Source organism: Hemiscyllium ocellatum, chromosome 5, assembly GCF_020745735.1.
Source record: "Hemiscyllium ocellatum isolate sHemOce1 chromosome 5, sHemOce1.pat.X.cur, whole genome shotgun sequence".
Taxonomy (NCBI): Eukaryota; Metazoa; Chordata; class Chondrichthyes; order Orectolobiformes; family Hemiscylliidae; genus Hemiscyllium; species Hemiscyllium ocellatum.
The window spans coordinates 87,492,409-87,508,559 of NC_083405.1; the positions used below are offsets into that span (position 1 = coordinate 87,492,409).

Consider the following 16,151-nt stretch of genomic DNA (forward strand, 5'->3'; position numbering starts at 1 on the left):
AACATTTTCCTGACTGATTGCTGTGTTGCTGGTTTAATGCTTGTGTTGCGATTTCCTTCAATGTTCTGCTCCTTTTGAGCAACTATAACAGGGTTCTCATAATTACAGTTTGTGTTTTTATACTCTCTTCCAGCTATGGTTAGGATCAATGACTCATTTTATGATCCTTTTTAATACAGTTCACCATTTCATGGACCATTTTATAGCACTTGAATTCTTCACCAAATTTTCACTTAAGATGTTGACAAAAGATTCCTGCTCTGAAGCTTATTGAAGATTTCCACTTTTTGCATAACAGCAAACATTAATTTTCGGAGGATTGTCCTAAGCACTCCTCAAGCATTCAGTAATTGCTTCTTTCTCGAGTGCTCTAACAGCCCTTTATAATGCCAGTATTATGATGTTCTTTTGCACTTCTCAGAGAATGCTCTTCTTACAGGAGTTGGTTTATTAAACTAGAATGATAGCCGTCTGCCTGCATTTAAAAAAAACTTTAGGGAAATACTGTAAAACATTGTTTTTAGTATCCAAAACAACTTAACCTCATTGGGTTATGAAATCTGAAGAAAACCGACAAGTGTATTATTTTCATGACACACCAAATCTGCCTGTGTGCAGTATATTCAAAGTGGATGATGAATTGAGTACTCCTGCCTGTATATTCTATTGCCTGTTCAATCAGTAATATCTGTGGAATAAAATAGCCAGGGTATGCACATTTATGGTGAAATCTGCCTTGTATTTAATTGTATTGTATATCACTTGGCAGCCCTGCTGGCAGAACATGAAGAAAATAACTACTGGAGAATGCTGCTCTGTTAACATTTATCAGTACGTTGATGTGTTTGATGTATATTGGTTTGAGTTCTTGTTTCTAAATTTAGGATAAACTTAGTTTCACCACAGTTGCATATAGGCTTTAGAACTTTGTAATATCATACAGTTGCATCTCATTGTGCATAAACTCTGTCCAAGGCAATGCTATTTTTAAAAAGAGATGTTTGAGGGCAATGCAGAATCCTGAAGTCTAGCCATATGAATGTTAGCAACCTGTGCAGAGAGCTATGTGAGTAGAATTTAATGTTTCATAAATGCTACCAGTCTTTCAAAATTCCAGTAGTAAAATTAGACCCTCCTATCTCTGCATACCATGTATTGTATTATTCAGTAAGAGTGTTATGAAGATGTCTGAGCTTAAAGACCATTATTAAACCCTTGCCTTCTCCTCCACATGTCTGACTAACTCTATATATATCTCCTTGGATTTACTAATCCTTGCCTATTTTCCCCAACTCTTGGGTGATTATTTTTCTCTAAGCTCTGCAAGTGAATATTGGCAGCCTCATCTGTACTAGGTGTTAAGTGTAAAAATTGGATTGTGTTTGCATATTGGGGGACACTCCATTGGATGATGAGTGCATTTTATAGTATGTAAAGTGTACAGAACTTTTTTGTTTTTAAGCCAAAGATCATTTTAATATTTTTATTGCTCTTGGGAGCCATTATGGGATAGTTTGATATGTTGGGGTTTGGTGCAGTTTCTCTTGCTATGTTGTGCTGCATGTTTGGAATAAAAGTACATTATTATTTGTGTGTTCAAGCTGCCGACTATATTCTTCATGTCAGCCTGTCAACTCACTATGATACTTTGCAAATGTAATGCAGGCTGAGCATACTAATGGAAGTGTGCTGACCCACAGTTCTGAATTTCCAAGAAAAATCTATCTTTGAGTGTAATCGGCCATGGTTGCGTTGAATGGCAGAGTAGGCTCCGTTGGCCGTATGTTCTACTAAAGTGAACTACTGCGGATGCTGGAATCTGAAATAAAAACAAAGTGCTGGAAATACTCGCCCAGTTCAAACAGCATCAGTGAAGAGAGTGTTACTCTTGCAGGTTGGAAATTATCCTCCTCCATCAGAACTGAGGGAAGGCAGCACAGGATATTAATTTACTATTCACTTTATTATCTTAAAGAATCTTTCAAGCTCTTGTTTTTATTTGAAAGTGAAGTTGCTAATTATATAGACTGCATTTTACTTTGTCTGGTTCTCCTATTTCTGTTACAGGTCAGATTAATTGGTTTGGTTACGAAAGCCCTCGAAGCTTCTGGGACTTCATCCGTGTGGCATGCAGCAAGGTTCCCCATAACTGTATCAGCAGCATTGAAAACATGGAAAATGTGAGCTCATCAAGGGCAAAGGTTAGAAAGCTGTTGTATTTTTGTTATGTCATCTGCAAACAAGGGTATCAATATCAGTTTTTATATTGTGCAAGACCCTGTTATACTGCCTGATTGCGTTTACACAGCTAGTTCCGATCCAAAAGTAAACACTAAGGATGAGGATGTGAAAATGAGGACAAGACTGTTTTGGCTTTTGTTTTAACCTAGATAAGGTTTTTTTAAGATAAGTGAGTCTTCCATGGATTTCTAATCTTAACACTTCTATTTTTTAAAAAGGATGTTTGAGAGCAATGCAGAATCTTGAAGACTAGCGGTATGAATGTCAGCAACCTGAACTTTAATGTTTGATATCTGTGTCATGCAAAGCAAATGACAGATTGGTTGGAGAAAGTAGGAATGAAAGGAGAGCTTAAGTAGCTTTGGGAATCCAAAGACATCATCGTTGATATGGTGTCGTCGAAAGTGGGTACGGCAGATGCTGGAGATTAGAGTCCAGATTAGAGTGGTGTTGGAAAAGCACAGCAGCTAGGCAGCATCCAAGGGGCAGGAAAATCAATGTTTCAGGCAAGAGCACTCATTGATGTGGTGTCGGTCAGGTCTAATTTTGAAATTTAAAGTTGTGTTGTGAAACTGTGCTATTCTTTGGTCTGTGATTTTCATGTTGGTCCTTATCCCTGTGGTAGATGGTCACCATGCTGCCAGATTACATCAGTTAAAATAATATATTCAAGCCCGTCAACAGTGTGATGCAGGGTGGCAAGATGGCTCAGTGGTTAGCACTGCTGTCTCACAGCGCCAGGGACCCGGTTTGATTCAAGCCTTAAGCTACAGTCTTTGGTGTTTGCACATTCTCCCTGTGTCTGTGTGGGTTTCCTCCAGGTGCTCCAGTTTTCTCCCACAGTCCAAAGATTTGCAGGTTAGGTGAATTGGCCATTCTAAATTGCTCACCATGTTCAGAGATGTGTAGGTGTGATGTATTAGTCAGGGGAAATGCATCTGGGTGGGTTACTCTTTGGAGGGTCGGTATGGACCTGTTGTGCTGAAGGGCCTGTTTCCACACTGTCTGGATTCTAATTCATGCAGGACAGCATTCTTAAACATACACAACCTGTTCGTGTTGGGTGGCTGGGTTGAAATGAGGTCTTTGAAAATGAATGTAGTCGGGGACACAGAATGGACCAATGGGTTTTTGAGGGGGAGGCATTTGATGAGTGAATGAAATTTAATGATTGACAACATACAATTGGCTGTATTAAGGGCTAGCTGAACTTTATAAAAGAGAAAGTGGGGGGTGGCATAAGAGAAAATACATCACCTCATCTGGAAAAGATTGGATAGGGGCTGTGGTCCGTGTTTTGAAGGTGAAAAGATGCAGTCTTAGTAATGAGAAATGAAGCTTAGTTCTGGTTTGTGTTGGACACAGACATTTTACCTGGTTTGGTTCCACTGAGTGATTTTTCTGTGGATGAGACAGATGATGACTAAAAATGGCAATTTACTGTGAGGAACATATTGTTTGTTTCGGGGTGGGGGGTGGTGTGGTGAATGGTTTGCATCCCAAATTCCTTTGGAGAAAGTTGCACTGTATCTACCATTACTAATTAGGCAGCCTGATAGTGAGAATGTGGTCATGGTGTTAACAGACAATCTCAGAATTATTTCTCATCATATTAGATAGAGGTTATTTTGTATTTGCAGTCTTGTCTTCTCTCCATCAATACCGATCATCTTAAGCCGTCTTTCCTTGTTGGTCTCCCTCTTCCCCTCTGGCAATAAGTGCCACGAGATCAGGTCAGCTCTCCATTTTGCTTTGCTCTTGTATGCTTTGCTCACTAGACCCACCTTCTCTACTTGCCCCCTTTTATGCGAACTTTGAATTAATAATTTTAGCTCTTATCGCCCCTCCTGCATGGTCTGAACTTCTTTTATTGACAAGATATAACTTTACTGTCTTCCTAAAAGTGCTGTTTTTTTTCCTTAGCTACCATATTAACTGGCATTACTCATAGTTCCCTCTTTTCTGTTTCTATTCCCCCTCTTTATCAAGTCCAGTTTCTCCATTGTCCCTCGCGCTTAAAAAGCTTGACCCCTCCATCTATTATAAACTCCTGTCCCATCTGAAATGTCTCCTTTTAAACCTTTTCGTTCTATAATCATTTGAATGAACTCAGATTGCCAAATCCCTGCCTAATGTTTTCCCAATTTATTGTTTAAGTCCCTCCATATTCATATGCCGGTCCATGTACTGAGCTTTTGTTAACATGGCAAATTATGCCCTGGTTGACTGTGACAAAGGGCAACAATCCCTCTTTCATCACTTTGTTTTATGTGTGGAATTTAATGCAGTTAGTCTCAAAATTCTCCCCTAAACTCTGCCAGTCATTCACTGACCAGAGTGAAACTGTGCTTGCCTGTTTTCTATCATTCTGGTGAAAACCAGAAAACCAACAACAATGGCTTCCTTCCCTACTCCCACACCATTTACCTTTAGCACTACCCATGGATTTATTTCTCAACTGCATCCTTTTGCTCATCAACATGTAGCCCCTCAGATTCTGAAACCATGACATTAGTTTAGTGTTTGCTAAACATACCCATCTTTTCCTCTCTCCCACTTGATCTTTAATAGACCCTGTCTGAGGCCAAGCTGGCCTCTTGTGGCTGTTTGTATTTTGAACACACAATAAGCTTCTGACTGCACATCCACATCACTAAAGGCTGTCAGTTTGCACCACTGTTGTTGTCTGAGATTGACTTGCTGATGATATCATCGTCCATGCCTCTTGTACCTCTAGCCATACCAATCTAATGCAATCTAAGCAGCTTTGAATGCTCTACTGTGTATAAACCTGCAATTATTCAGAGCCCTGTTGCCAATGATTGAACACTCCAAGTCCTGCTCGCTGATTTCCTGTGCATGTCAATTTAATTAGCTTGTTGGTTGCCTGAATTTTAAAAGGTTGCTTTTTTTAATCCCTTTTCAAATTGCCTCATGGCGTTTCCCCATCCAAAGTCTGTGAATTCCTTCATCCCTTTTCTGGTCTTTTGAGCATTTCTGATTCTAACCTTTGACGGTTTACTGCCGTCTATTTAGATTCTTAGCCCTTAAGCTTTGGAATACCCTCCTTACATATCCTCTGTAGAAACAGCCTCATTTGCTTTTTGTTTAATATTTCCTTATGTGGCTGGCTGTCAAGTTTTGTTTCATAATGTTCCTGGGAGAGCATGTTGGAACGTCCTGTCTTTATAGAGCACCATTTATGTAATGTAAGTTGTTGCAGAAGACAGAAAAAAAAGTAGGAAATTAGGGAACACTGGAAGTGATGCTTTAAATGTGAGCATTTAGAAGATTGTGATGAAACCAAGTTAATGTCTGTCTTGAATAGATGAACATATAATGGTCAGAGGGCTTGTGCTTTCACACTCTCAAATTCCATTTCCATTACTGTTTTGAGCACTGAAATACTTGGTCAGCACCTCATCTTTAACTGGATTTTTTTCCACTGAGCTGAACATCAGTCCTTAAGGTGATAGGTTTGTGTTATTATTAGCCATTATAAGAGGGTTGAATTGGCCTGCATGACCTGCTGCTGATGCTATTTGGCAGTCTCCACATGAAGTGTATGAGGTTGAAGGTTAGGTTTAGGTGAGGATAACATTGGACTTGGCTGTGATACCTCCATGTTTTAAGAACCTGCTGATTGACATTTTTTGTCTTAAGTCTATACCTGGGCAAGTGACAGTTTCATTCATCTTGAGAGAAATGGGAAAAATAGATACGGGGCCAATTACAATTCCATTGTCAAACTGGATGAGTTGTAATGTGTTGCACTAAATGTATATTAATTTGTTCAACCTCGATTTGTCAGAATACTCTTTTATGCATCCGTATGAAACAAATTATTAAATAACCAAGTGGTTTTGAATGGCACTGTGTCACAAAGCAAACTTGTGCAGCTATTACAATCAGGTTGTGTGACATTCAGATACCACATTTTACAAAAGCATGGGTTTCTGAGCACCTTTGGATGACAAATCACACCCTAATGAATCATACTGTTGTGGTAATATTGCACCAATTAGAGCAGGGATTGAACGGTTCTTCTTTCCCGCTGCTCATTTGACTATGACCGGTTTATTTTTTAAAAGTATTTGCTAATTCAGTGGGTGTTTTAACAGTTTTGAGTGCTGTGACTGTAAAATACAGTTGTGTTGTGCAAGATTTTGTTTTAAAGTTTTTTTTTAAAACAAAAAGTTGTGCTCAGGATGCATTCGAAAGAAGCTGCTCTGAATCATTCTTTCTAAATCACTTGTGCAGCAAACGTTTTGTAAATAAGCTGTGAAGTGGAACGATAACTTTTTTTTCTAAAGAATTCCAAAAATGTCACCTAGGTACCGGGTTGGTAGTTTGATGCCTCACATGGTTTCTGACTGGGCTCTTGAGTCTTTCTGGATTGTGTGCGTCAGCTTTTGTTCTGGAGTCAGTATCTGTTTGGTTCTTCCAGCACTACCTGCAGCATGTAGAGGGTCACACACAAAAGCAGGACTTTAGCTTCAACAATGATGGAGAGGGAGAGACTGTGTGCAATTGGGAATGTGACCAGATACTCAACTGTGGTCATAGTAAGTTAATAAAATTAATGCTGGAATAATTCCCTTCTCAACCAGGGTCCATTGCCCAAAATGACTTTTGTGTTGTGGCTGCTCCATCCCAAGGAATAAATAATTCATCAGGATGCTTTGCAAATAGGTCTCTGATTCTTCTAAGGTGATTTTTAATTTTCTCCTCATTCATAGGATGTGAGCATCGCTGGCTAGGCCAGTAGTATTGCTGTCCCTAATTGCACAGAGGGCAGGTAAGAGTTAGTTGAGTGTGGAGGCACATGTAGGCCAAACCATGTAAGAATGGCAGATTCCCTTCCTTTAAAAGGCATTAGTGAATCAGATGTGTTTTTTTTTCTGGCAATCAACGATGGTTTAATGGACATCATTAGACTCTTATGTTGAAAGATTGGAGCGACTGGGCTTGTTTACCCTTGAGTTTAGAAGACTGAGCGGGGATCTGATTGAGACATATAAGATTATTAAAGGATTGGGCACTCTGGAGGCAGGAAACATATTTCCGCTGATGGGTGAGTCCCGAACTAGAGGACACAGCTTAAAAATAAGGGCTAGGCCATTTAGGACAGAGATGAGGGGAAACCTCTTCACCCAGAGAGTGGTGGGTGTGTGGAATGCTCTGCCCCCAAAGGCTGTAGAGGCCCAGTCTCTGGATTCGTTTTAAGAAAGAGTTGGATAGAGCTCTCAAGAATAGTGGAATCAAGGGTTATGGGGATAAGGCAGGAACAGGATACTGATTGAGGATGATCAGCCATGATCATATTGAATGGTGGTGCAGGCTCGTAGGGCAGAATGGCCTACTCCTGCACCTATTGTCTATTGATTCCAGATTTTTATTTAATTCAAATTCCACAGTCTACTATGATAGGATTTGAATGCAGGCCCCCAGAATTTAACTTGGTTTCTAAATTAGTCTAATGATAATACCATCACCTCCCCCTTTCTTTCTGATTTAATTGCTTGTCTTTGATCGACTTTTAAACTCATGGGTCCCCACAGAATTGTTTCTGGGATGACAGGACTACCTTATGAAGAGAGATTGGGCAAACTGGGCTTACACCCTCCAGAGTTTCAAAGAACAAAAGATGATCTCTTTGATAACCTGCAAAATACATAAAGGGATAGACCGAGTGGGTACAAGTAAGATGTTACTCCTGAATGGGGAGTCTAGAAACAAAAGCATGATTTCAATCAAGGAAGGTGCCATTTAGGACAGAGTTAGAACTGGATGTAGGTTTGCTCGCTGAGTTGGAAGATACATTTCCAGACGTTTCGTCACCTTTCAGTGGACCTCCAGGTGAAGCACTGTTGATACTTCCTGCTTTCTATTTGTATGTTTGGGTTTCTTTGGGTTAGTGACATCATTTCTTGATTTTTTTTAAGCGGGTGGTAGATGGGGTCTAATTCGATGTGTTTGTTGATTTGAGTTCTAGTTGGAATGGCATGCTTTTAGGAATTCTCATGTGTGTCTCTGGCTCGTTCTAGGATGAATGTGTTGTCCCAGTCGAAGCGGTGTCCTTCCTCATCTGTATGTAAGGATACTAGTGAATGAGAGTCATGTTGTTTTGCAGCTAGTATTCTGGTGGCTAATTTTCTGTTGGTTTGTCCAATGTAGTGTTGTTACAGTCCTTGCACAGTCCTTCCAGCTCAGCAAGCAAACCTATATCCAGAACCTCAACCTGAGCTCCAAATCTTCTCAAAACTCACTCGGAGAACTTTTTTTTTAAAGGATTTATGAATCTTTGAATTTTCTACTCCAGAAGGCTGTGGAAGCTCAGTCTTTGAGCATATTTTAAAGAAATGAATAGATTTCTGATTATGGGTACAGAGACTGGTGTTGGTAAAGCATTGAAGTGTTTGATCAATGATGATCATATTAAATAACAGAGCAAGCTGATTTTGTCCACTTCTGTTCCTGTATTCCTGACTCTATTCCAAAGGATTTGGAATTTGTAGGATGTAATTATGCAAATATTTAGCCATTTTAGAATCTGCATTGCTATGCCATTTGTAATACTGTTGCTTTACCAATAGTTTCAGCCCAACAAGTTGGTCATTTTCGTGAATTTATAACAGTAAATTGCTCCTTCATATTCTTTTTTGATTTGCTTGTAGCCTTTGACACAGCTAACCACTATCCTCCCCAATGTCTCTCTACTGTTATCCTTCCATGTCTAACTCCATTCGCTCGTAAGTTAGATTCTTAGTTATTCATTCATAATTCAACTGCAATGATTTATCCAAAAAAAAAGTGGCGCTGGAAAAGCACAGCAGATCAAGCAGCATCAGAGGAGCAGGAGGATTGACATTTTGGCCGTGAGCCCTTCAGCAATGTGCAGGTGGCCCAAGGGAGCTGAGAGATGAATGGGAAGGGAGTGGGGGCTGGTGGGAAGGTAGCTGGGAATGTGATAGGTGCATGAAGATGGGGTGATGGGTTGGTGATAAGATAGTGGATAGGTGGGAAGGAAGATGGACAGGTAGGGCAGTTGAAGAAGGTGGTGCTGGGTTGGATCAGGTAGAAGGTGGGGGAAGGAGAAGTAAGGAAACTGGTGAATTGATTCCATGTGGTTGGAGAGTCCCAGGTGTCAGATGGCTAGGATTTGGTGGTGGCGCCCCAGGACTTGCTTGCCCTTGACGGAGGGGGAGCTGAAGTGGTTGGCCACAGGTGTGTGTGTGTGTGTGTGTGTGTGCGTGTGTGTGTGTGTGTGTGTGTCTTCTACCCGTGCTCTCCTTCTCTCCCCCCCCCCCCCCACAACAGCTTATTCCAAATCCAACCCTTCATCTTGGCATTGCCCTCTCGAATTGTCCTTCCTGTCCATCTTCCTTCCACCTATCTGCTCCAACTTATCATCATGACCCTCACCTTACTTCACCCAGCTAACCAGCCCCCCCATCCCACCCCCCCCCCCCCCCCCCCCCCCCCCCCCGCCAAACTCCCAGTGAAGGGCTTATGCCTATTCTCTTGTACTCACCATTATCTCTTGAGTATCCATCATCAGAAATGTTCCCCCCCATGATTTTTATTTTCACCTACATGAGCTACCCCTCAACAAGAGCATTCACAAACACACACGGTCTGTTTTAGTATACATGCACCATTTTGCTGAGTCCCTCCCCTCCTTCAGATCTGCCATGCTGCTTGTCCAATATCCGGTGCTGCATGAAAATCTCCTCCTGTTAAATGCTAGAAAAGCAAAGGCATAGTTCTAGACATTGAAACAAATTCTGCTTCCTGGCCCCACTTTTACCCATTTCCCTCAATTGGTCTGTTACTAAAATTCTCACTGATGCCTTTATTACTTGTTGACAGGTCCTCTGTACTCCAGGCCAGCCTGTACTCCTGCAACCTAGACTTCATCCAAAATCCAATTGTTGATACCCCTAATTGCATCAAATCTCATCTCTTACCAGCCCCCCACTCCCAATACTTTACTGGTCCACATGGGCTTCTGTTATTTAAAAAATCCTGATTTTAAAAATGTTCATGCTTATTTTCATATTGCTCATCGTAGCTATAGAGCTTCTTCCTTTCTGCTTTGCAACCTCTCTCTTGTTTATGCTGCTGCTCAAAATCCTTTCTCTGACCAAACTTTCTCTCACCTGTCTTAATGCCTCCCAGTGTGGCCTGGTATTCAATTTAGTTTCAGAATGCACTTGCAAAATAAGTTGGGATGCTTTATGCTTTGCTTTGGGATAGCACTGTGTATGGCAACATTAGATACTTTTCACAGTGCTTCTATTCTTGAGTGCTTGTGACAATAAAATCCCTGATGAACGGCTCATGCCTGAAACGTTGACTCTCCTCCTCAGATGCTGCCTGATCTGCTGTGCTTTTCCAGCGCTGTACTCTTTGACTCTGATCTCCAGCCTCTGCAATCCTCACTTTCTCCTACAATAAAATCAAAGTTTAAATCTTAAAAATCTGTATTTTAATGCTGCATAAAAACAAATTGTTTTGACGAGTTGTCAATGCAAACACTTTGTCTTTTGATTTTTAAAATTCCTTGCTGTTGGCTGACACAATGTTTTGTCCAAACGAGCTTTTGTCCGTCATCTTCTGTATCGGTTTGATCAGCTATCTGCATGAGGTCAGTTAGACTAATGTAAGGAATCCCTTTCTGTCTAATTAGAGCGACTACTTAGAGTTGTGCAGCATTTACTTAAAGCTCTGATGTTTTACTGTCGGTGAGTTGTAGGAGTTGTATCCCACATAGTATGTAAAACACTAGTTCCCAGATGGCTGCTTTGGGTGACTTGTGATCATACACAGTTGTCAGTTCAATGAACAAAAAGTGATGTAGCTGTTTGTCCCAATACATTTTTAATTCTACTCTGCTTCTGTTCTGTCTCTTGTAACTCGACAGGGTAGAGCGTGGATCCGAGTTGCGCTCATGGAGAAGCGTCTGTCTGAGTATATCTCTACTTCCCTGAGGGACATCAAAACGACCAGGTCTTTACAAATTATCCCTGTGATGTGACATCTTTATAGCATGAGAAACTAACAAAATTGAACTTGGGTTGACATAAAATAATTCCTCTTGTTTGTCATTTTTATTTAAAAAAAAAAGCAGTCTGTAGCCTGATGACACATGATTATATACTATCCATGTTGTTTCATGAACCGGAAAACTCTAATAAGAGGCAGATGTTTGCTTGTCCTCTGAATTGTTTAGCTAGAAAAACATTATATGTTTCACAGCTGATTTTAAGTTGATATATAGCATTTAAAACTGATTTTTACATATAGCATTAAAATTGTGCTTTAAACTGTTGGTACCCCACAAGCAATGCTGGCCTGAAAAACCTTTGTTAAAATTTCTCTTGAAGGAGGTATTATGAAGATGGAGCTATTGTTCTTGGAGAAGAGGCAAACATGCTGGCTGGCATGCTGCTTGGGCTCAATGCTATTGATTTCAGGTAACTAACCTGGTTTATTCCATTGACTTTATTGTATTCAAGACTTTCAGGTAATATGTAAAAGATGAGGGATCAAGGGCGACAGTGGGCGAGTGGTATTATCACTAGAGTCTTAATCCAGGAACCTGGGTTTAAATCCTGATGTGGCAGATAGTGGAAATTGAATTTAATAAAAATTTGGAATAATAATGACCACAAAACTATCGCTAATTTTTTGGGGGAAAAAAAATCATCTAGTTCACTAATGCTGTTTAGGGAAGGAAATTTGCCATCCTTACCTAATCTGACCCACCTGTGACTCCAGACCAATAACAATGCTGTTTCTGAGCACGTGGGGAAAGCAATAAATACTGGCCTGGCTAACGATGTCCGTGTGCCATGAATGAATTTTTTTCTAAAAAAAAGGAGAAGAATATTTGCTTTTACACAGCAGTGTATTTCCATGTTAGATAAACCAAAACTATCACTAATTTCTGGTTGAAAAATGTGCACGCCTAGCTCATCTTCTGTTCTTCAAATGCAGATTAAACATTAATGTTGGCAAGCAGCCAGTAAGTCAATCCATTTTCTGCTAGCACTGTACACATTAACAGTGAAAGTTGAAAGGATCTTTGGCAATTGTGATGTCTGACTGTACCCAAAGGTATACAATAATTAGCAATGTACCTGCTGAGTTGTAAATGTGCATGTCCATGCAGCAGTTGGAAGGTAGTACGTAAACAAACTTTTTGTTTCAGGTTAAGTATCTTGCATGCATAGCCATGCAAAATAACTTCATCTTTTTTCATGGCAGGGTATTTTTAAATCAGAGGGTACATGACACCAGGTTTTAGACCAACAAATTTATTTAAAATCTCAAGCCTTTGGAATGCTGCTCCTTCATCCACCCGACAATGGAACAATGCACCAAAAACTTGAGATTTCAAGTATACTTTTTGGTCTATAGCCTGGCGTGATGTGACTTCTGACTTTTTTCCACCCCAGTCCAACACTGGCACCTCCATATCATGAAAAATAGGGCCGGCGCAGTAGCTCAGCGGTTAGCACTGCTGCCTCACAACACCAGGGTCCCAGGTTCAATTCCAGCCTCTGTGTGGAGTTTGCACATTCTCCCTGTGTCTGCATGGGTTTCCTCTGGGTGCTGCAGTTTCCTCCCACAGTCCAAAGATATGCAGGTCAGGTGAATTGGCCATTCAAAATTGCCCATAGTGTTAAGCGCATTAGTCGGATCGGAATGAGTCCGAAGTTACACTTCGGAGGGTCGGTGTGGACTGGTTGGGCCAAAGGGCCTGTTCACACAGGGAATCTAATCTAGCTGCATGCAACAAAAGTTTGATTGCTGGTATGCCTGACTCCATATATATAACGACTCCATATATATAGGACCTGATTCAGATTAGGGGAAACCGACTGGATGGAGAGACATGGGTTCTACTAGTTGGCTCCAATTTGGGGATGCAGTTAGCCTTTATTTGTTCATTAGTGTTTGGAGCCATTCAGACTGCTCTAATTTTGCAGTAATAACTACAAATTGATTGGGAAATGAACTAAACCTGTATAAATAATAATTTTGGCCATAGAACATAAAATAAGAAGCAGGCACAGGAGCAAGTCCTATGGTTGACCTACTGTTGGGAAATAAGGCAGGGCAGGTGACTGAGGAATCATTGGGAGAGCACTTTGGGGCCAGCAACCATAATTCTATTAATTTTAAAACCGTGGAAAAGGATGGACGGGATCTAAAGTTGAAGCTCTAAATTGGGGGAAGGCCAACTTTGATGGTATTAGGCAAGAATTTTCAAAAGCTGACTGGGGGAAGACGTTTGCAGGTAAGAGGACGGCCAGAAAATGGAAAGCCTTCAATAATGAGATAACGAAACACCAGAGACAGTATATTCCTTTGAGGGCGAAAGGAAAGGCTGGTAGGTATAGGGAAGGCTGGATAACTAGTGAAATTGAGCTTTTGGTAAGAACCAAAAGAAAGCATCTGTCAGATAAAGGCAGCAGAAATCGAGTGAACCCTTTGAAGAGTATAAAGGCAGTAGGAGTACACTTTAAAGGGAAATCAGGAAGGCAAAAAAGGGCCATAAGATAGCTTTGGCAAATCGGGTTGAGGAGAATCCAAAGGGATTTCATAAAATATCTTAAGGACAGAAGGGTAGCTAGGGAGAATAGGGCCAATCAAAGATCAGCAAGTCGGCCTTTGTACAGAATGGCAGGAGATGGGGGAGATACTAAACGAGTATTTTGCATCCGTATTTACTGTGGATTTGGACATGAAAGATATAGAATGTGGGGAAGTAGATGGTGACATCTTGAAAAATCTCCATATTACAGAGGAGGTAGTGCTGGATGTCTTAAAATGCATAAAAATGGATAAATCCCCAGGACCTGATCAGGTATACCTTTTAAACTTCTGTGGGAAGCTAGGGAAGTGATTTGCTGGGCTCCTTGATGAGATATTTGTATCATCGATAGTCGCAATGAGGTGCCGGAAGACTGGAAGCTGGCTAAAGAAAGATGATAAGGACAAGCCAGGGAGCTATAGACTGGTGCGCTTGATATCAGTGGTGGGCAAGTTGTTGGAGGAAATCCTGAGGGATGGGATGTACGTGTATTTAGAAAGGCAAGGACTGATTAGGGATAGTTTGCATGGCTTTGTGTGGGAAATCATATCTCACTAACTTGATTGAGGTTTTTGAAGAAGTAACAGAGGATTGATGAGGACAGAGCAGTGAATGTGTTCTATATGGACTTCAGTAAGGCGTTTGTAAGGTTCCTCCTGGTAGACTGGTTAGCAAGGTTAGATCTCATGGAATACAGGGAGAACTAGCCATTTGGATGCAGACCTGGCTTGAAGGTATATCAGAGTGTGATGGTGGAGGGTTGCTTTTCGGATTGGAGGCCTTGGACCAGTGGTGTGCATAAGGATTGGTGCTGGGTCTGCTATTTCATTTATATAAATGACTTGGATGGGAACATAAGAGGTATAGTTAGTAAGTTTGCAGATGATACCAAAGTTGGAGGTGTAGTGGACCGTGAAGAAAGTTACCCCAAAGGAAAGCGAGATCTTGATCAGATGGGCTGAGGAGTGGCAGATGGAGTTTAATTTAGATAAATGTAAGATGCTGCATTTTGGAAAGGCAAATCAGGGCAGGGCTTATACAGTTAATGTAAGGTCATGGGGTGTGTTGCTGAACAAAAAGACCTTGGAGCGCAGGTTCATAATTCCTTGAAAGTGGAGTCGCAGGTAGATAGGATAGTGAAGAAGTCATTTAATATGTTTTCCTTCATTGGTCAGAGCATTGACTATGGGAGTTGGGGGGTCATGTTGTGGGTGTACGGGACATTGGTTAGACCACTTTTGGAATATTGCGTGCGTTTCTGGTCTCCCTCCTATCGGAAAGATGTTGTGAAACTTGAAAGGGTTCAGAAAAGATTTACAAGAAAGTTGTCAGGGTTGGAGGGTTTGTGCTATAAGGAGAGGCTGAACAGGCTGGGGCTGTTTTCCCAGGATCATCGAAGGTTGAGGGGTAACCTTAGAGGCTTATAAAATCATGAGGGACATGGGTAGGATAAATAGACAAGGTCCTTTCCCTGGGTTGGGAGTCCAGAACTAGAAGGCATAGGTTTAGGGTGAGAGGGGAAAGATAAGAGACCTAAGAGGCAACTTTTTCATGCAGAGGGTGGCATGTGTATGGAATGAGCTCCAGAGGAAGTTGTGGAGGCTGATACAAATTACAACATTTAAAAGGCATCTGGATGGGTATATGAATATGAAGGGTTTAGAGAGAGATTCTGGATTAGCCCGAAACGTCGATTTTACTGCTCGTCGGATGCTGTCTGAACTGCTGTGCTTTTCCAGCACCACTAATCCAGGATCTGGTTTCCAGCATCTGCAGTCATTGTTTTTACCTTTAGAGAGATATAGGCCAAATGCTGGCAAATGAGACCAGATTAGGTTAGGATATGTGGTTGGCATGGACTAGTTGGACCTAAGGATCTGTTTCTGTGCTGTGCATCTCTATAACTTTATATGACTCCTTGAAACTGCTATAATGTACATTTAAGATAATAAGGACGTAGGCAATAGGAATAGAATTAAGCCATTTAGCCTCACATCTGCTTTGATGTTTTGAAGGATTATGGCTGATCTGACTCAGGTCTCAACCCCTCTTTCATGCCAGCTTCTCATAGCCCTTCACTTCTATTTCAAAAATCTATCTAGCTGCTCTTTGAATACTTTGCTATTTAGATCCCACAACCCTTTTAAAGTAAAGAGTTCTACTATCTGAGAGAAGAGATTATTTTGGATCTCAATTTTAAATGAATGTCACTTTATTCTGGATCTTTGCTTCCTTAGCTCAAGAGATCCTCACTAATGGAAACTTCTCAACCATTCCTGTGTCAAGGCCCGAGAATTATGTGTGT

The 16,151-nt window shown here is 41.0% G+C and overlaps 1 protein-coding gene across 2 annotated transcripts in view; it reads left to right on the top strand.

Moving 5' to 3' along the window:
- rundc3b (RUN domain containing 3b) overlaps window positions 1-16,151 on the top strand; it is a 117,282-nt gene that overhangs the window by 68,962 nt on the left and 32,169 nt on the right. For both annotated transcript variants that reach the window (XM_060825551.1, XM_060825552.1), the window contains exons 3-5: window positions 2,068-2,201; window positions 11,168-11,253; window positions 11,631-11,720. In XM_060825551.1, the coding sequence (XP_060681534.1) occupies window positions 2,068-2,201; window positions 11,168-11,253; window positions 11,631-11,720 (310 nt within the window). The remainder of the gene's footprint in view (window positions 1-2,067; window positions 2,202-11,167; window positions 11,254-11,630; window positions 11,721-16,151) is intronic.